This window comes from Terrapene carolina, unplaced genomic scaffold (genome assembly GCF_002925995.2).
Source record: "Terrapene carolina triunguis isolate 2854851 unplaced genomic scaffold, T_m_triunguis-2.0 Scaffold84, whole genome shotgun sequence".
NCBI lineage: Eukaryota > Metazoa > Chordata > Testudines > Emydidae > Terrapene > Terrapene triunguis.
In genome coordinates, this window is record NW_020664435.1 from 6,752,757 (window position 1) to 6,774,290 (window position 21,534).

A 21,534-nucleotide genomic window follows, 5' to 3' on the forward strand; every position below is an offset into this window, starting at 1 on the left:
CCAGTACTTTTTAGAGTAAGCTCCTCCCACAGCTGGGACTATACTAACACTAAAAGAGGGCCGGCAACAGCTTTTTTAAAAACAAAACAAACAAACAAAAAACCTCATACACTGGCTCAGAGTAGTTTGCTAAGGTTAACTCTGTGGAGGGAAGAGCTGGAGAGGTCCAAGCTGCTCAAAGCCATTTTTCTTTTGATACTGCCCCTGCCCCCATATAGTTGACTTTATTGTTTATTTTTTATTTGTTATTTGTGTTCACATTTACTTGTACTCTGTATTCACCTTGAGTTTGTGTAGGCACTGCACAAGCATTGTGATAGTTCATGCTATCTCTAGTTGCACAACGTATTCTTCAGTGAGTCAAGTACACTAGTAAAGGAGCCCCTATATACTGGTGAGATCACAAACCAGGAAGAACAAGCCTAGCACCAAATGATCACATGTGCTATTAGGCTCAATCTAACACTAAGGCAGAGAGAGGTTTCTATACAACTAAAATACAAGGTGAGAAGAAGTGCTATGCTCTGTAAAAATATCTATGCAAACTGCGGAACCTTTAAAGACAAGCATCCAGCTCTATGAAAAGTGGTAAGGTGACACTGCTGAATCCAAGGATTTGTCCCTGCCCCCAGGGGCAGCGAGTTATATGGGCCCATGGTGTTCAAGCTCCAGCAAATTCAGGGTCCGGGGGGCCTGGCTCCACCAATGTTCGGGGCCGGGTCTCTCCCGCGGAGCATCCCGCGGCCCTGCCTGCCCTGGGCAGCGGGCAGCTGACCCCTGCAGCTCTGCGCTGCACTCCCTTGCTGGCCGCTGCCGGCTACTAGGGAGCGGCGGGGGTAGGCTGAGGCGGCTGCTGCACCTGTGGATGGAGGAGGCGCATGGCAGTACCCCACCCCCGTCAGGCAACTCCAAGTCGACTCAGGGGGCAGAAGGAGGCTTATCTTACCTCAGACCTCCTGAGCAGCAGCCTGGGGGGGCTTGGGTGAGTGTTGTGCCAGGGAGGCTGGGGGGGGGGGAAGTCCTTCTCTCTGGCCCCCCGCCCCAGCGCAGCCTGCCTGCTGCACCTCAAACTCCTCATCCCCAGCCCACCCCATGTCCTGCACCCCCTCCCACACCCTTCCCCTCTGTGCCAGCCCCCCAATCACCCTCCCGCACCCCCTCCTGGACCCCAACCCCATCCCAGCCCAGAGCCCACATCCAGTACCCAAACTCCGTTCCAGAGCCCGCACCCCTCCCGCACCCAAACTCTCCCAGAGCCTGCACCCCAAACCCGCTCCTGCACCCAAACTCCCGCCCAGAGCTGTAGGCAGGTGTGTGTGTGTGCAGGGGGGGGGGGGGGAGGTCTTGGCCCCGTTCGGGGCACCACCAAAAATTATACAAACCTGTTGCCCCTACCTGCCCCCCATTGAACAATGTATCATTTACATTGCCCCACACATATTTGAAGTGTGGTTAAAAACTTAATAATGAATAAACTGGTTTGAAAACAAAAGCTCCTGCACAAGACAGATGATAATTGAAGAATTTATAGCAGGGTTTATTGGTACAAGGGCTAACGGCTTACTTACCTCCTGTGCCTCAATTCAAACTACGCTGTGGAGGACAGTGGAGAATACACTAGTGACTCAGATTCTGAGAACAGTCTGTCTAGATCTAGCAATGAACCAAAGTCTATGGTCTTTCTCTCTCTGAACTGCAGCTCTGATCTGCTCTCCAAATCTGTCTGCTGCTGGCTAGCAAATAAAAGTACATCTCTCTGCAAGAGATACAACAGTATGTGGCATATCTGATCCATGTGCTAGCTGCTTTGCTAGGCGTAGGATGGTACCTTAGGAATCACTGCTAGTGAAAGATCACAGCCCCATTATAATGCTTTTTCTTTTCACTGCCCTCTGCTTATTCTGTCTCATTTCTAGTTTCTACTTTTATGTCCTAATTGTTTACTCCCTAGTTTTAAATTTCCCCATTTACTTTAAGTATCTTCCCCTTACCCCCAAGCCCTCAAGCTGAGCAAGCTTTTCTGGTGGGGTTTTCCCACAGTTTTAAATTCTGATTTCAACAAAATATTTAAAGGCACAAGCTCAAATATTTGTAATATTTTAATAAAAGAATCTCATGGGCAAAAATGCATCTCAATAGCTGCTAGTAATTTTTAAAAGAGTTTAAAGGCCAAAAAACAAAAACAAAGATACAACGGGATAAAAATGATGCAAGTGTAACAGAATTTGTTAGTCTATCATTTTAAATGGTTCCTAAAGCTTTGCCTTAGAGGATTTACACTAAATCATTCACTAATCTTAAAGCTGATCGCCTTCTACCAGGAAAAGGAGGTAGAAGAAAGTGTTGAAATAGGGGAGTGGGGTGAGATTCTCAAACAATCCAATTTCCTGTGGAAAACAGAATATCCCAATGAAGTTTAGCTTCCCCTGCAATCTTCAACTCCCCCAAAGAAGTGTAAAATAAAAAGCTCCTTTAAGTGAAATCTAATTTTCTGAGGAGTTTTAAATTAACATTTCATTTGCTTGCAGTGATAAAAAAAAGAAAAGAAAGAAAGAAAGAAAAAGTAGGTCAGCGTGTTTCCCTTTGCATGTCTTTCTGACTCCATTAAAAGTGTCTGTCAGATGACTAACCAACCCTGTAATCCACAGTAAAAGCATGTTTGCATTCAGTTGCACTTTTTGCCAGGGGAAAGGCAGAAATACATTTAGCTTTAACTCTGAAATTTAGGTATGCGCCTTGAAAACTGAAAGAAAGAATTTCCTCATACTTATTTAAACAAATCCATTTATATCTGCAATAAACAACATGTTATGTATTCAGGACACAGAGACAGAATCCCACCTATAATTAAATGCTTATCAGCCTTAGGCACTGCCTGTAGGACTTTAAGCTACATCTTTTTATAGTCAGTTTCAGAACCTTCTTTGTATGAGAGCAATAGACTTTTCATTACATCTTGAGTTAAAAATTGATAGTTTTCATAAATATGCAAACATGTTAACAAGAATTCTGGAAAAAAGGGAGGGCAAAATTGCTTCAGTTAATTTTAGGTTTTAACAGGGTGAAAAAGAATCAATTGTCTTGTGATCTTATCACTCATGTTGTGTTCGCAGCAAAATGCTACCTAAATTTCTATCATAAATGCATTAAAGTATTTCTACTCCCTATGTGGCTATTTAATGTTTTTAAACTTAAATTATCCCTTAAATTTTCCTCAGGAAAGCTGAAGAAATGAAGGTGAATTGTTCCAATGAGCTTTAAGTCAGGCATGTAATACACAGAGTCAAAATACACCCAACTTGAGGTTATTTTTGTAGCATAGCCATAAGACTGTCAGCCTGGCAGAAGGAGCTGCAATGCGGTGAGTGGCCACAGTTCATCATGGCCAAGGCTTTGGGAAACTCCCTATACAATAATTCATTGGATAAAAATCATGTGGGTTTAACAGAGAGAGGGCGCTGGAACAATTTTTATAGTGGGGGTGCTGAGAGCCATTGAACCAAACTGTAAACCCTGTAAATAATGGAATCCACTTGAAGCCAGAGGGTGCTGCAGCACCCCAGTTCCAGCACCCATGGGGGATTCTGTGGTCTTTTCCACATACATGTTGGAACCTTTCAATATACAGTCTCTGAAGAGGATGCTGACTTCCCAGCAGCTGCCTTTCCACTCCCTGCCTCTATAAGATTAGTGTATGAGGCACTGGGCTCAGCAGATGAGACAAAGGCCACCCTGTCTCTTTGCCTTCTGCAGAGGTCTCTCCCTAATCCACACAAAAGGTCCTCTCTAGTCATCAAAAGGATCTCAAGGTGTTTTTATATTGTATATGGACCTCTGTACAGAATCTGAATGCCTGCAGCCAAGTGAACTTGTAGACACACCTAGTACTGAGGCCGTTCCCCTTACCACTGAATCACACATATCAAAGGCCACCTGTGCCTGATGGAGGGCCAGTTCTATGCTCTCATGTCTACATCCACACAAGCTTGCGCATCTTCTGGGAAGAGATTTAGCCAGGCAATGAGCCTTCTTCCATAACATAGCCTGCCTTCTGGTCTTCACCCTCTAAGGTAAGAGCTATGGAGCGGTGAACCAACTTAACAAGTGAATCCAGTGACAAAGTTCAGGGGTTCAGTACTAAGATTTGGCTCATGTTCCTACTAACCATAATTGCCTAAACCTCTATGTTGGAATGCAAAGCCAATGGAATCTTCATGTAAGATGTACATTGTCTTGACCACCTAGGAAAAAGGAGAAAGTGTTGAAGGTGAGGGAGATTCCTCACAACAACTCATCAAGAATAGGATGCAAGTGTAACGCCAACAGACCCCGGGTGTCGGCAGACAGGATCAAACCTGGGACCTCTGGAGCTTAGTGCATAGCCTCTACTGCATGAGCTAAAAGCCAACTGGCTATTAACTAAGGCTGCAGAGCAGACTCATGTTATCTCTCTCTTTAAGTGGTCTCGGTGCCACTAGATGGGAAGAACACGACACGCAGAAGCTGTGTGGGTTATACGAGGACCCAGCAATGCTATTTGAAAGGTGTTCTGATTTAGGGAGCTGTTTATCTTGGCTTTTGAGGATTCCTGAACGGGGTGAAGTCAAATCCGAATGACCTAGCCAGATTCTTTAAAAGCAGAGAAAAAACAGATCCTTAGAGCAGAGCCACTGTCTCACTGCTGTAGAGTGATGTTTAGCCAATCACATTTTGCATCTTCCCCACATCATTAATATCCAAATAGCACACATCTTCTATCACTTCTCTCAGGGGACTTCATCAAAGTGACAAAGAGCAAAATATCAATGCAGTTTGGAGAACTCAGCCTTGGGCGAATGAACAGTGAAGATTATTGAGACAGCCAAGGAATGATGAAGTACCTCCAAGCACACCAGTGGGAAGTTGGGTGTGTGTTGACATAGGCTTCCTCAAAGCAGGGGGGCTTTTCCTATGAGAACAAGTCCTTAAAGCGCTCTGGGAGAGCTGCAGGCCAGATTTACAGGAGACATTTGGGAATGGCTCCTAGAACAACTTATGCATTCCCCATGAAACTGGCAGCTCTAGGTATTGTTTTTTAGGCAGACCTGACAACCGTGCAATTAGCTCCAAGGCAGAGGATGCAGCCAATGTATTCATCCCAAACTGACATATTTCTGCAACATCTACTTTTCTTCCTCCTCCAGGTTCTGAGAGGATCACATCCTGAAATAAATGTGTGCAAAGAAAAAAAAAATACACAGGAGCACAAAGAATGCAGACGCAGAAAATTGGCAGGAAAATCCAGTGAATCGGTACAGGAAAACACCATGACATGGCACTGTAGGGCCAAGAAAGAAGAAATGTGTCAATGTATCAAAGTTACTCCAAGCACCTGAGCAAACATCAAAGGCTTGAGAGAGTGCCAAAGCACTGAGCTCAGCATCAAAGGAAGCATGTGAGCACTGAAACAAAGCTCAGAAAGTCATGGGATTGGATGCTAACAGTCTCGAGGGAGCAAGGTTTGGCGCAATGCTTAAAAACAAAACAAATTCACACAAGTTAGAGCAAAAAGGGCCAGGTCCTAAAGGAGCAACAGGGAAGCCAGGGGAAACTAGGCTAGTATTTCAGGGCCATGTTGAAGAAGCACTGAAAGAGATATCCCAGATTGAACTAATTTAATACATTTTAGGAGGAAACTGACTGATAAGGTAGATCAACCACAAGGATATTGTGAGCGCAAAATTGTGGGTTGACATAAAAGTGGATGGGCAGCCAAAGAAATCCAAGTCACTTCCTGTTGAGAATTCCTTCACTGAAAATACCTGAACCTCCAGAATCTTCCACTAAGGAATGTGGCTGGACAGTAGGCGAAACCTTGCCTACTCATCACCACTCAGAAGATCGAGACACTTGGAGCTATGGGAGTTCTGCCCTGTCTAGGGTGACCAGATGTCCTGATTTTATAGGGATTGTCCCGATTTTTGGGTCTTTTTCTTATATAGGCTCCTATTACCCCCCAACCCATCCCAATTTTTCCCATTGGAAAATTTTTTTTCTTTGCACACTGTCTGGTCACCCTAGCTCTGTCTCACGTGGAACCTGTCTTACTCACAGATGACGTATACCCAGGTGGCTTTCCTTTGTTGCTAGCCACTAATGACCCTGACTCAGAGGCAACATTCAGTCTATCGCATGGGCTCAGCCTCTACTGACTCAGACATTGGATTCACCTGGAGAGACTTCCAATTGTGTCAATTTATGTGATGATTTTATGGAGATTCAAACTTGAAGTGCAACTTAATTTTTACATAGCAGACCACAAGGAGAGCATGAGCTTTGTCTTCAAAGTAAAAAAACAACCACCCCACAAGAAACCAACCAACAAACCCCACACGCGTTGCATGCAGCTTAAAAATTCCATTTTGTACCACAAATTACTGATTTTAAAAGAAATTGTTAAAAAGTGTAGTGAAAGAAAAAAGTATGGTTAGAATAATGTTATTAAGTATAGGGGGGAAAAAACCTACGTATGTGCCCTGATCAAACGTAATTCCCTTAAGAAAGGATGGTCTTTGGAGTTCAGCAAACTCAGCTCTATTCTTCACTCTGCCAAAGACTTGCTGTGTCACCTTGGATAAGTAACTCCCCTCTCTGCGCCTTAATTTTCCCTTCTGCAAAAACAGGAACAGTAATACCTCACAGCAGCATATTACAGCTTAATTCATTGTTTGCAAAGCAATTTGAGATAATTAGATAGAAGGCTCTACGAAAGTGCAAAGTGTCTATTAAAATTCCACCTATACTGCAGGAAAAGAGCATAATTTTTACAGGAACTCAGTGTTATTCAATGCAATTTACCCTGTACAAGGGCCAAAGGCAGACTTTATAATACAAAACATCCAAACACCACATATTCTGCCCTCCCTCCCCAAAGACCAGTGGGTATTTCAGAGGTAAACTGGATACTGCAGAGTGATGAAACTATAATTCTATGTGATCATTCTGGGTGTCACAAATTTAATAAAAAAATCTTATTAAACAAAATATGGGAAAGGTTCACATTTATTGTCGGCAAGGACTAGGATTTATGGATGCAAATGAATGCTGCAGACACAGTGTACATGATCAAATAAGTTTGGTCTCTGTGACAATGCAGAGACTGCAGCAGAGAGCACTGAAAGGATCACCGTAGTAGCTATGCTTTAGTGTAACTTCCAGGTGAGGACCTGTAATCAATCTTTATGTGAGCCTATCAGAAATGTTTCTATTATGCTTACTCAGTTCTCAAAGAAAGCAAGAGCTCATAGGAGGCAAACTGTTTTTAAAAATATTGTTATTATTAAAAGAGAGGAAGCCAAGGCCTAGCATTTCCCCTTGTATTTCAAAATAAATGGTTCTTACTGTTTCACTTGGACAAGAAATGATAGAGACTGGAAAAACTGAAACAGCAAATTAAAGGAAACTCAGTGTTAAAGGATTAGAGAAAGAAAAGGCAGTTCTAGAACCAGACTGGCATGCCTTGCAGCATGTACTATGCTTTCCCCTGGGGCTTTGCTCCTGAGGTCTGGCGTGCATTACAGGAATCTCACCGTTCTCTCATTTCCCCCTGGGTTCTGAACCCCAGCTCTGTTCTCAATTTTTACAGTCTCGATCATTCCTTCTTGTCCCAGTGGAACAGTAAGAACTTGACTTTCCGTGTGTTTTGATCAGCAGCATTAGAGGATTTCCCTCACTTTTTCTTTCCCATTGGTGCTGTGATGCAAACCACTGATTTTTATGTGCTCCTTCAGTAACACCTCCTCACCCTTCCCCTGACCCGCTTTCTACCCCGGACTTAAGCATACATGATAGGGGCAATGGCTACAGAAAGTCAGCCTGGCAGCTGACAAAAACAAAACAAAACACGGGAATTGTGCCAAGTGGTGTTGGGCCTTCAATTCCTAGTTCATACAACTACATTTTCTCTTTCTAAGTGTTGCAACATGATTACATGATGGTTTAAAGTTACAAATATTTATGTAATACTTGAAAAGCAATGAACGAAGTAGCAGATGCATACAGCACAATTTACTTTTTCTATCAACATTTAAGAAAATAATGTTCAGACTAATTATCAAACTGCTTTGACTTGAGCAAGATTCAAGAGTCACGGTGTGATTGAGTCAGAAATTAGAAGATAATTTCCTTAGGTCACCCAACAAAAGGTGCTAGTAAACGGTTCAGCGGGAGAGTTAACATAATAGATAAAAAAAATCATTTTTGCTATTTTCTTTAGCAGTTTATTAATTGCCTCCTGAAATACTTTCTGAAACACAACGAGCTGCAAATGAATTCATGGGCTATTAATTTGCTGTACATGGCACTGGAGGAAAGCGCATTGGATGAGTTGATGCAATTACTGCTATTACATAACCATCTTCACAGAACATAGAGTAAATTATGAATAATAACATTCAATCTAAGTTGCTCCTTTAAACATTAAAACTGGCATTAAAAGCAGTGCAAAAATCAGAAGGAAAGGCTTTAAAAAAAAAGACAGATCTCAGAGAAAATAAAGGGATCTGCTTCTCTGAAGACATCAAAACACCCCAATAGCAAAGATGTTTGATTAACCATAGAAACTATGTGCAGCCAGCAGAACTCTGCTCTCTACAACCAAATTTTAATTTAATATAAAACATTCCATTATTCATTTTCAGCACCACATCATAAAGAATACATTATCCGTAGTATGTGACTGTCCTTAACGTTAGACTACTGTGTTTTTAAACACATGAAAACTAACATATACTGTGTTCTCAAACAAACGAAGCACCCTTACGCCCGTTTTGCTCTCTCTCTCTCTCTCTTCCCAAAACAGCTCCACATTGGGGATACAAGAATGTTTGGGTCTTGATCTTCTGAGCCTATGCAATTTCACAGATTGAAGAACCTGATTTGTGTGGCTTGGTTTCAGAGTTTCCCTCCTTTTCTTTTTCTCAAATTCTTCCCTTCAGTGGAATTATCATTAGGATTTTTCATCTTCAAAGCCCTTTACAAACATAAATTAATTCTCCCAAAACTGCAGAGAGTCAGGTTATTAATCACATTTTACACATGGGGAAATTGGCTGGCCAAAGAGGACAGAGGAAACAGACATTGTCAGCTGGGGTAGGAATTCAGGAGTTCTTGGCTCCCACTCCTGGGCTTAGATCACATCTCTTTCGAGATCTGAATAGAGATCCCATTCTTGCTGATAAAATGCTTTGTTTAGTCTGCAGCCCTTCCCCACCACTTTAGAAGTCAACTTGGTTCCGAAGCAGCTTTTGACCATATACCCAGAGAAACATGTACCCCTAAACATTCCAAAGCACAGAATTCTAAAATAATGTGAGTAAAGAGGGAGTAGGTTGTGTTTTTAAATGCAGTAGATTCCCTACTTTATGGTAATGTTTCCACACAAGGGAAGCTAATTGTAAGCAGAATCACAAATCTATACGTGGGGCAAGTCTGGAGAGGGGCCACGGAATCAGCAACTACAATACTTGAATCCTGTGGTCTAAAGCCTTCACGCAAAGAGGCCTGGGAAGGGCAGCAGATGCCATGCAGAGCTGAGAAGGATGGCATGAAAGGCGGCTCCCCACAAAACGGGGATGGAAGGAGTTCAGGATACTCTGGATTTGTACTAAGAGGGATAAATTTCACCCTATTAAGGTGGTTTCTCCAGTATCCTGCTTGAACAAGCCCATTGTTGAAGCAATTCTACTCCGTTTCCTGCCTATTTTATAACTGTACAAGGCCTCACTGCGCACCTGTGTTAGTTCTACCAGCCCACGAACGCAGACAGGCGTGTGCCTTGTTCCCAACAACTGAGGGCAGAGCAGGATGATGCCTCATCATTAACACAAATGTAATAAAAAGGCAGGCAGAGTTTCCTGCCTTAGTTTCCTGAGGTTTCATCAGATACTGAGACCCTGTCAACCCCAGCAGACCTCCTCATTCAGCAGCAGCTCACAGTCCTGTGTTAGGTAACATGATTACAGTCTCTGTTACATCTAAAAAAATTGTTGAGATCTTTGTTTTTAAGAAGATCTAAAAGAAATTCCTCGAATGATGCTCCCTGCTGGTGTTTGGGGCATAGATTCATAGATTCATAGATTCTAGGACTGGAAGGGACCTCGAGAGGTCATCGAGTCCAGTCCCCTGCCCGCATGGCAGGACCAAATACTGTCTAGACCATCCCTGATAGACATTTATCTAACCTACTCTTAAATATCTCCAGAGATGGAGATTCCACAACCTCCCTAGGCAATTTATTCCAGTGTTTAACCACCCTGACAGTTAGGAACTTTTTCCTAATGTCCAACCTAGACCTCCCTTGCTGCAGTTTAAGCCCATTGCTTCTTGTTCTATCCTCAGAGGCTAAGGTGAACAAGTTTTCTCCCTCCTCCTTATGACACCCTTTTAGATACCTGAAAACTGCTATCATGTCCCCTCTCAGTCTTCTCTTTTCCAAACTAAACAAACCCAATTCTTTCAGCCTTCCTTCATAGGTCATGTTCTCAAGACCTTTAATCATTCTTGTTGCTCTTCTCTGGACCCTTTCCAATTTCTCCACATCTTTCTTGAAATGCGGTGCCCAGAACTGGACACAATACTCCAGCTGAGGCCTAACCAGAGCAGAGTAGAGCAGAAGAATGACTTCTCGTGTCTTGCTCACAACACACCTGTTAATACATCCCAGAATCACGTTTGCTTTTTTTGCATCACACTGTTGACTCATATTTAGCTTGTGGTCCACTATAACCCCTAGATCCCTTTCTGCCATACTCCTTCCTAGACAGTCTCTTCCCATTCTGTATGTGTGAAACTGATTTTTGCTCACACATCACTAGAGCATAAGCCTCTGTGCATGCACCATGTGATCTTGCATAGTAGGCTCACACAACATAACCAATCCCTAATGTACCACACACTAGGAAGGCCTGCTTGGTTCTATTGTGTAGCTTTTGGCACTTGAGACTCTGAATCCAAAGATCTGAGCTCATATCTTCCCAAAGCGGCAAGGTCCACAAGATAAAGGTACTGAGCTGGGAGTCATGATATCTGGGTTCTATTCTGAGTTCTGTTCCCTGACCTGCTGTATGACAATGAGCAAATCTTTTCTGTGCCTCTGTTTCCCCTCCCACACTCTGTCTGTTTAGATTGTAAGTTCTTTGGGGCCAGGGCCATCTTTCACTATATATTTGCTAGCACAATGAAGCCCAATCTCACTTGGGCCTGATAGTCACTATCATAACACAAATAAATAATCATGTAGCTGCACTGGGGGCAGGTCTGCCACTAACCTCGCTCAATGAATCAGACCACAAAGTAAGTTGCGGTTGAAAGAGAATAAGCTAGTAAGGAAATATAAATTCACTGCACTTTGCCATTCAATGATTTTTATTTTCAAATATGCAAGAAATGCACAAGGCTGTTGTCTTCTAAAATACTCTGCCTATATCTTTAAAATCCTATCAACGGCACTGACTGCAGTTCCTCAGATGCTTATGCATAAACTCCCATTGAACTCACTGGAAGCTGCATGTGAGGGCAACTATTTTTGCATTTTCTTTAAAAGAAAATACAGGGATTTCTCTTCTGTAGCTCGCTCACAGAAACACAGAAGTACACATGCGTGCACACAGAATCTGCACAGTTGAAGTGTATTCATTATTCCTTTGCCCTCAGGAATAGGCATTTGGGTTCCCATTTGCAGTTGTCCACCGTGATTAACTTTTCCATTTGGGGCTGGTTAAATATTGTAGGTTTGTTTTCCTACATGGCTCCCGAAGTACCTTTTACTGTCCTTTGTTCATGGCACGAATGCCATGGAGTAAAGTAGCTGCAGCCAGAAAGGAGGTGAAATGGGGAAAAGGGTAGTTTAAAAAAATTAAATCCTAACAAACCTATAGTAAATATGCCTTTGTTTACACAAACATCTCAAGAAATGCATTGAAAACTGCAGACATTTGGGTAAGAACAAATTAAAAGGAAGGCTTTAAGGTCTTTCAGTTCTGAAATACTACTGCTTTTAAAGGGAAAATACTACATAGTTTGGTCTCATATTAATATTGTGTGGAAGGCACTCTGCATTCTAACTGCTCTTATTTAAAAGAATTTCTTCATTCAGTTGCAAAGAAATGTTAAAGAAATACAGCATGCTTATGTAGGACCTACAGTTTTTTGTGGCCTCTGTTGAAAATTAGCAGGAGTACAAGTTAATTGAAGGTGATTGTCAAAGAGCATTGTAATAATTCACTCTCCTCTTTTGTTTTTAGAATCATCCTACTGAGATTTCCAAACCCAACTCTGCTGATGTGACGTTTCAGAACATAATATGCTGGTTATTTCACAACAGCTACAGAACCCATGGAGGCCAGCATATATTGGGGGCAGGTAAGTGACTTTCCTCACCCCTTAAACCAATATCATGTTGATTTTGCCAATAAACAATATAAAAAAAATAATCACAGAACCTCACACTGTAGTATACAAATTAATGAAAAAGCATTTAATCTAACCCCTCCCTCAGCATGGTCCGGAAGGTTCACACTCCAGCAGGGTCTGTAAGTGACACGATGCCACGTCAACTTGTCAATTACCTGTTACTCATTTGGAAAACCTGGAATGATCCTGCCCGGATGAGAACTGCTCGCAGCTCTGTACCGAGGCATTTTACCCCATGTGGTGGAAGAGCAAGTGAAAGTATGGCTCACATAGAAACCCTACTGCTTAGGGCTTGGGGACAAAAAACGCAGCATAGAAGCGTGTCCTCCTTATGGATACCCTCAGCATCAGAGATCCCCAAGTGGTTTGAAAGCCATGCCCTTTCCTCTGGCCACAATGCTCTACTCCCTAGCCCCTCAGGTTATTCTTTATTGGGATTGGGGAAGAGAAGCAGTTAGCCCTCTGTATATCCCCACATACAAATAATAAGGAATGTCTGTCACAGAATTCATTGTGTATTGTGATATCACTAGGGCTTGTCTAGATGAAGAGTTAGTGCACGGCAAGCGGGACTGTAAATTTACAGCACACTGGCCTGCCGTGCACTAGCAGTTTATCTAGATGAGCCCTAAGGGTATATCTACACTGCAGCTGCAGCATGCTCCCAACCTGGGCAGACAGACTCACATGAGCTCTGCTCAAGCTAGCACGCTAAAACTAGCTGGATGCACATTTTAGCACAGGTGGTGGCTTGGGCGAGCTGTCCAAGCCCAGACCCACGGGGTAGGGTGGGCTTGGGCTCAGGTGGCTAGCCTGAGCCACCTCCCATGCCGCACTGCTGCTTTTAGCATGCTAGTTTGAGCAGAGCTAGCGAGCCTTCTAGCCTGGGGCCACAGACTCATGGTAGTGGGACTCATGCTAGGGCTCTAAAAATAGCTGTGTAGATGCTGTGATTCAAGCTCTCAAGCCCAGCCCTCGCTCCCAGGCTTCAGAGCCTGAGCTCCGGCCTGTGCTGCAATGTCTACACATCTGTTTTTAGAGCACTAGCACAAGCCCTGCTAGCACCAGTCTTTGGGCCAGGACTGGGAGGCTTGTTCCCAGATGCAATGTAGTCATACCCTCAGAGGCCTGAGTCAGGCACTGTCCGACACTACTAGGCACGTTACATACACTAATCAAAAGATGGCCCCTTACAATATAAGGGGGGAAAATAAAGAGTTCATCACCCATACTGGACTATCCAACCCCTCCCCCCACCTAAAAGAAGCACAGATGTTTACACACACACACAAAACACCACATTTTATAAAGAGGTTTCTCTTGAATAATTTGTTTTTTTAACAAATGAGTTTCATGGGTACAGTGGAAATGTCCCTAACAACTGTGAGAGTCCTTAAAGTGCATCTTATCTAGCCCTACACCTTGTGAGCCATTGCAGTCTAAGGCCATGTCTGCATCAGAGAGCTTACCGATGCAGCTGTAAGATCTCCCGCGTAGCTGCTCTATGCCGATGGAATGGGAGAGAGTTCTCCTGTCAACACAATAAACCACCCCTCCATGAGCGGCATAGGTGCTGGAACTAGGGGTGCTGATGCACCCCCTGGCTTGAAGGGGATTCCATCATATACAGGGTTTACAGTGTGGTTCTCAGCGCCCCCACTATACAAATTGTTCCAGCGCCCCGAAGAGCGGCGACAGCCATGTCAGACAGCAGAGCATCTCCTGCCGACATAGCACTGTCCACACTGGCGCTTCTGTCAGTGTAATTTATGTCGCTCGGGGGTATTATTTCACCCTGAGCACCATAAGTTATACCAACGAAAGTGGAAGTGTAGACATAGACTCTCAGTTCTGAATTGTGAGGCTATGTTAATGTGTTTTCACCCATTATGAAAAAGGCAGGTGTGTCAATGAATGGCACGTTGTGTTGCCATTTACAGCAGAGCAAAGGGGGAGCAAAATGCTATTAATTCAGAATGGCAACGTTTCACACCCACTTTGCACTGGTCTAAGTGATGGCACAAGGTCTAAGGCAGAGAATCTGGAGCCGGGGGTCATCATTCAACATCTGTGCAAAATGAGTGCAGTACAGGTGTGAAACTGCCATTCTGATTGGTAGCGTTTTACATCCGCTTTGCACCAATGGACATGGAGCGACAAAGTGAAAAACAGGAGAATCAGGCCCCTAGGCCCTTAAATCCATGGATTATTCAATGGCCATGAGTGTCTATGAAAATTCCACTGTTCAGGTCCAGTAAACCTCTTTCCTAAACTGACTAGGACAACCAATCATTCTTTTTCTTCCTGCCCCGAAGGATTCAAAGTATTTGTCCAGTTTATATATTAATGACTAGCAACATTTCAGATGGAAAAGAAAAATGCTGCTTCTGAGTTAGAAAGGCTCTATTCAGAAAAAGAAATACACCCAGATTTCATGCCTCCCAAAACTAAAAATTATTCTTCCAAGCTGCCATGGGCTTTAGCTGACATTTGTCTACTCCTGCCAGATGTAGTTTTAGCTCCAGACTTCAGGTATGTCTACACTATGGGGCCTAAACCAGCATAATTTTGTTGTTGTAGCTATGCTGGAGGAACTTGGTGTTTCTGTTGCTGTAGGAGCACTTCCCTGAATGGTAGCTAGTTCGATGGAAGCATTTTACACGGGGGGTTCAGTCAGCATAGCTAAATTGGTCAGGGGTATGGATTTTTCACACCCCTGACCAATGTAGCTGTGTCAACCAAAATTTTAAGCATTGCCCAGGCCTTAGAAAAACAGTCAAACAATTCACTATTGGTTTATTTACTGCAGGCTAAATTTCTGCACTAAGGGAATTCTGTTATAGAATAGGGATTGACAACCTTTGGCACGCGGCCCGTCAGGGAAATCTGCTGGCGGGCCGGGACGGTTTGTTTACCTGCAGCGTCCGCAGGTTCGGCCGATCACAGCTCCCACTGGCCGCGGTTTGCCGTTCCAGCCCAATGGGGGCTGCACTCCCACTGGCCGCGGTTCGCCGTTCCAGGCCAATGGGGGCTGCGGGAAGCGCAGCCCCCATTGGCCTGGAACGGCAAACCGCGGTCAGTGGGAGCTGCAATCGGCCGAACCTGTGGATGCTGCAGGTAAACAAACCATCCCGGCCCGCCAGCAGATTTCCATGACGAGCCGTGTGCCAAAGGTTGCCGATCCCTGTTATAGAGTTATAAATTCAGGAAGATAATGGTGTATATTAGAAATGTTCAGTCACTCACCTTCTTTAACTATAGTGACGCTTGCAGTGCTATGTTACTTAATGTGGGTATCAGAAAGATCTCATTACACACAAGGCAGATGGTTTATTAGATTCCTTATACTGGAGCCTGGCCAATAGGAGACTCTAGGATGTGTTCGTCTCTCTCATACACAGTTCATCACTTTGTACTCTATTTGGGAAGTTTCATGTAATTTAAGAAGGACAGTTGCTTGAATTAGGTCTCTAGTTTAAGTAAGGGCTTGTCTACACTACCCACCGGATCGGCGGGCAGCGATCGATCCAGCGGGGGATCGATTTATTGCGTCTAATATAGATGCGATAAATCAACCGCTGAGCACTCTCCCATTGACTCCAGTACTCCACCAGAACGAGGAGCACAAGCGGAGTCGATGGGAGAGCGTCAGCTGTAGACTTACCGCAGTGAAGACACCGTGGTAAGTAGACCTAAGTACGTCGACTTCAGCTACGCTATTCATATAGCTGAAGTTGCATGTCTTAGATCGACCCTACGCGGTAGTGTAGACAAGCCCTTAGAGTTTGGTTATCATTCTCTCTTCAGTGTTATGATTCTTTCATCAAGTTTAAGTGTCTCTAGGGGGACTTCTGTGGGAGAATCTAAGAATGGAAACTTCATTTCTATTTTTTCTTCTCCCAGGATTTCTGTAATGGTTATGACCACATGCTGGACTGAAGCTACTGGAGTCAATGGGAGATTTGACCGAGGAAGGACAACAGGTCTAGTCCGTTATCTGGTGTGTGCATACATACATAGTCATCCTTATCACTGATACATTAACTGCACGATTGTGCATATGTAAAATTTATTTTACAAACACTTTTTACTACATTTCTTTCATTTATCAATTTATTTTTCACACAAAGATTGCTTTGCACACTAGCCTTCAATAAGTACGAGGCACCTGAAAAGTTCCAGCTTCTAAACTTCAGCCATTGTTGAGTGGTCCATGTACAAAAAATAAAATAAAAATAATCTTAAATTAAAAAAAAAAGGGGGGGGGGGAAGTATTTTGCCACCATTACATGACTCAAAAATAAGTGAACTTTTTTTTAAATCACCCCTAGAGATTGCAGAACAAGTATGAAAACTTTCACTATAGAACGTAAAGGACACCCTCCGCTTGAAAGAAAAATAAGTCAAATCACATTTCCATCTGAACATTTTGCACCAACAAATGTCACAAGTAACCCCAAAGATTACTAGAACACAGAGATATGCAAATACTTCCTTTTTGTCTTTTGTTTGCTTACTTTGCTCATTGGCAGCACTTTGTGTTCCAGTCAGATTCATGACAGGGGGGTTGGATGGCGAGGAGTACTATCTAATTGTAGCAACAGAGCTGAAACTAAGGTGACCACCTTTGTTGGATGGAAATAAGGGGGGAAAAAAACATGAAAAATAAGGGACGCCGCTTTATTTTAAGGGGCATTTTAGGGAAACACCATTTCTCTTAGCATAGCATGTATTTTTCTCTCAAGTGTACATTTGTACTGCTTCAAGTATACAATGCAATCATCATAAACTTCAATTTAATGTTTAAAGTTGTCAAGGGCCGTCCCTTAAAATAAGGGATGGGTGGTCACCTTGCTGAAAAGGACACAGAAAAAGACACGGTAGCAAAGCAGCAGGCAGGCGTGTGCAGGAAGAAGAAGGGGGGAGAGATGAAAGGCCTTCAGCATGTTTGTGTATTGTGGCTCTTATGCCTACCCAAAAACATTTCTAAACTATAAAACAGGGAGAAGAAAAATCCTTATTGTGACAGATAATTGCAATCCCCTGCAATATCTTTGGGGACCATACTGTATTAAGTTTATGGATCACTGTGGGCTAGGGATTGTATGCAACTCCAGCGGGGAGGGCTACCACAACGCCTCCAGGAACCAAAACCAGCGTGTGTGTGCATGGGGGGGAGGGGATGATTAAGGTGAATCGCTTAGGCTGTAAACCCCTCCAGAGAGGCACTCCTCCGTATGGGAAAGGAAGCTTACATACACTGATTCAAACTAGGTTTTCAGAGACCAACACACACAGAAAGGGCTTTTGGGATACAAAGGGTACATTTGCACTGACACAAGACCTTCTTTCTGATCCAGCAAACGGACAGGACCTTGGATCCTAGGGGAAGCTCAACCCTTGCAAAAGGGTTGGAAAGACTGACACCTTCCAGTGCCCTTGTTGGAGTTGGGGGTGACCTCAGATAAGCATCTGTGTAGTAGGTTCTTTTTATTAGCTGTATGTGTTTTCTCTGTAATGCTTTTACCTTCAGAATAAAGGTGCTTGCTTATTAGAAAGAGAGGTGTGGTGACTTACAACTGCTGTCAAGACACTGGTCATAGCCCCCAGAGTGGAAGCAAAGCCCAGGTGCTGGCTGTTAGGCAGACTGGCTTGCTGGGGATATCACAGTGTAAGGCAGACAGCTGTGCAGCCTTAAAAGCCCTGGTCAGAAGGGAGTGGGACAAGGGTCCCTGCCCAGAGACAGCTGGAGACTGGGAACTCCTGGAGTGGACCACAGAGGGGAAGATACAGGTGCACCACCCTGAAACTGACACACGCGATAATTTTTCTTTTTTTTAAAAACAGAGAATCTGTTTAAAGGATTTTGTTTTAAGTTTAGGACATACTATTGAAAGGAGTCCCTTATCAAAAATTAACTAATTACAAAAAATCAAAGTTGAAAGTGTCCCTTTAATGTTTTCACATCCACATTTGCTTGCCCATATTGCACATCTGGTATATTACATAAAAACCCCACATTAAAATAACGTTATTTAGGTTGCAAGGTCAAGCACTTGGAAGTTAGGAAATGCCAGATTTAAGGTTGCCTGTGAAACTTAAGTTCTGTCACCTTTGTGCGTATGCATTATGATAGAGTTCTTTAATTATATGACAATGTATTATTATTTCCCACATGATCTCCATATATATGGGGTAACACAAATGAGAAGAACTGTTTCTAGAAACCACTTACATTCTTTGGACATTCCCACTTCAAAGCACTTCTGTAGTCTGCAGTACTGGCAGCGATTTCTAGTGACTTTATTAATAACGCAGTTTTTATCTCTGTGACATGTGTAAACCATGTTCTTCTGAATACTTCTGCGGAAAAAACCCTGCAATTAAGCAGAAAAAATAATGAAATAAAATCCCTGGGCTTCACACATAAATCATAGCCAGTCTCCGATTCTTTTAAGTTAATAACATGAGTGCAACATTATGGCTAGATTATGATAACCTTACTGCCCTTATAAACATTAAAAGTTGAATATTCTTTTCTTGCAACATAAAGAGCACCCTTTAATCAAAAAGAAAGGAAACTATTTTACTGTCAGGGTAAAGAACAATGAGGCTCTAGGTTATGTTATAACATCCAGGCTAAAATAAAACAGGTGAGCTTGGGTTTATGGATTTAGTTATAAACACGGTAAACACTGTTCCCGCCTCACTGATTCACTTTAAAATCAAACTCCCTAACCAGTATGGCACACTTTCTTCCAGCCTCAGTTATCCCTTCTCCATTTGTTTTTGGAAGGATTTCTATTTTTATTTTGTGGTTAGAGGTGAAATAACTGTAGAGTGGGCCAAATCCTGAGAGCACTCAGAACCCCCACTGAAATTAACCAGACTGCCACACGTGGAAGATTTCCAGCATCAGGCTGATTATTGATTTGTGAACCTGGACACCTTCCCAAAAATATAAGTGCAAGAGGAATGGGAGAAATGAAAGTTAGGGAGTTAAGGGAAATTGTGTGTGTACTGGGTGAGAAAATATTGGCCAACCTTAAAAACAACAACAAAAAAACAGAACAAGACACAATGCCCTAAGAATTTTTACAGATCAGCCCACAGATATTCAGCAAAAGTATTTCTGTAACTGAGCTCTATTAGAAAGTTTCATATTGCTACTCAAATTTTCAACAGTGTTTCACCATCCAGCAGGATCAAATCTCAGTCAACACTACACCACTGTGTAGGAACACTTGCTGATTCAATATTTGGAGAGGTTTGAGAGGTTTTTAAAATGTGTTCAACAAACCACAGGTGTACACCCTATAGAGCAGCACAATGTTTGATCAAAAGGGATGTAATGATAGTTCTGCATCCATAATTCATTTGTCCCAAGATGCAGTCATTGCAGACTGTATGAAAGGGTTTCTTAATAGCAATTTATAGATATGTAAGTAGATAATTTTATAGTCTTTTAGCTTCTTAACAGCTAGCCATGACTTCCAGGTAGTATCAACTGGGAGGAGGCGGCAGATGAAGGCTAATCATGAATCCCTTGCACCCCCAGAGCTTTTTTGATATCAATGCTATGAAAATCTCTCAATCAGCCAGAAGAATTGAAGAGTGTTTTCTTAATCATGCCCTTTGTGCAATATTTCATGGGCCCTTGTGGAGTCAAAGCCTCCTTGGGGCTAGTTCTTTTGACTGACTTTAGAAGACGTACGGTCAAGTGGTAGAAAACTTTTGTTTCTTTACGTTATCCAACATCACATTACAAAAGCCAAAGAAAAACTTTCCGAACTATTGAGACCCCATTACGGGTGTACTTAAGTCAACACTGGGTGTTCATGCTATGAGTTACACCTATTACTTGAAACCTTTCAAGAGAAAAATAGTACAAACATGTCTGTCTGTTTTATTTACTTGCTAAGGGAAAACATGTGTACCTTAGCTTAATGACTGAACAATAATTATATTTACAACCTAACTCTATTATTTAGATACTTAGACAGCCTTCCACATAGTAGGATCTGAACACCTCACAATTATTCATGCATTTGATCCTCATAATAGCCCTCTGATGGAGAGAAATATCCTCAGTTTTGCCTATGGCACTGGGTAGAATGAAGACCCAGATGTTTAAGTCATTTAGATGTTGCGTTGCTCAGCCTAACTGACCTATATGTCTCCTTTTCAAGAGTGACTTAGGCACTTTGGAGCCCAAGTCAGTTAGGCATTGCAACACTGAGCAGAGGAACAGTCACTTGTCTGGGGAGATTAAGTGATTTGCCCAAGTACAGAGGGTATTTTACCAACTTCCAAATGCAAAAATGATGAACGCAGTGGAATACCACTACAAATCAGTTCACAGCTGGCATGTGTAGCACTGAGCTACCTGTCCTGTTTCCCCAATTTAACATTTTCAGCTTCTGTTGTGCCACGTGACCTGTCCATAGCTCAGTGGCAGTCAACATTTCCCCCGACTCTAGGACATTATGAATGTAAATTGAATCTCTGGTTAAATTTCATCTCAGCTACTAAGGGAACTGTATTGCTTACATCCGTCATACAAACCAAGCAGCAAGTTGCCCTGAATGAACAAACACCACAAGAAGTTTCCAATGCTGCAGCTGAATCTCCCCTCCCCTCAGAAGGAATGAGATACTAGAATAATTTAACAAAACAGTAATCAACATTGCAAGGTGCCATAAAAAAAAAAGAACCAAAAAAGACTGTCCGCTCTTTCTTAAATTGCAAGTTCTTTGGGGCAGGAACTAGATAGCATCTAGTACATTGTGGGCACTGCTGGAATTAAAACAGCCAACAAAATACCCCAACCCTGATAACAGAGGAAACAAAACCCAAAATATATCAGCAGTACATAGGTCATTATAGCCACTTGACACCCATTAACAGGTCACTTGTTCTGATCGTCTTCTCTTTTTCCTCCCTGATGGATTGTAATAAAATCCCAGGTTAAAAGGGTTGCTTAGATCTGGTGGCCTAGCAGAAAGGTTCTCTCACTCCTTAGCAGAGAGATTGTAACCTTACAGCGAAACAGAGCAGGGAGATTCAACTCCAGAAGGGAGAGAA

General features: G+C 42.8%; 1 protein-coding gene across 3 annotated transcripts in view; it reads right to left on the minus strand.

Moving 5' to 3' along the window:
- The window catches only part of RARB (retinoic acid receptor beta), a 288,982-nt gene that overhangs the window by 61,025 nt on the left and 206,423 nt on the right, over nucleotides 1-21,534 (minus strand). For all 3 annotated transcript variants that reach the window (XM_024214543.2, XM_024214544.3, XM_024214545.2), the window contains exon 3: nucleotides 18,686-18,827. In XM_024214543.2, the coding sequence (XP_024070311.1) occupies nucleotides 18,686-18,827 (142 nt within the window). The remainder of the gene's footprint in view (nucleotides 1-18,685; nucleotides 18,828-21,534) is intronic.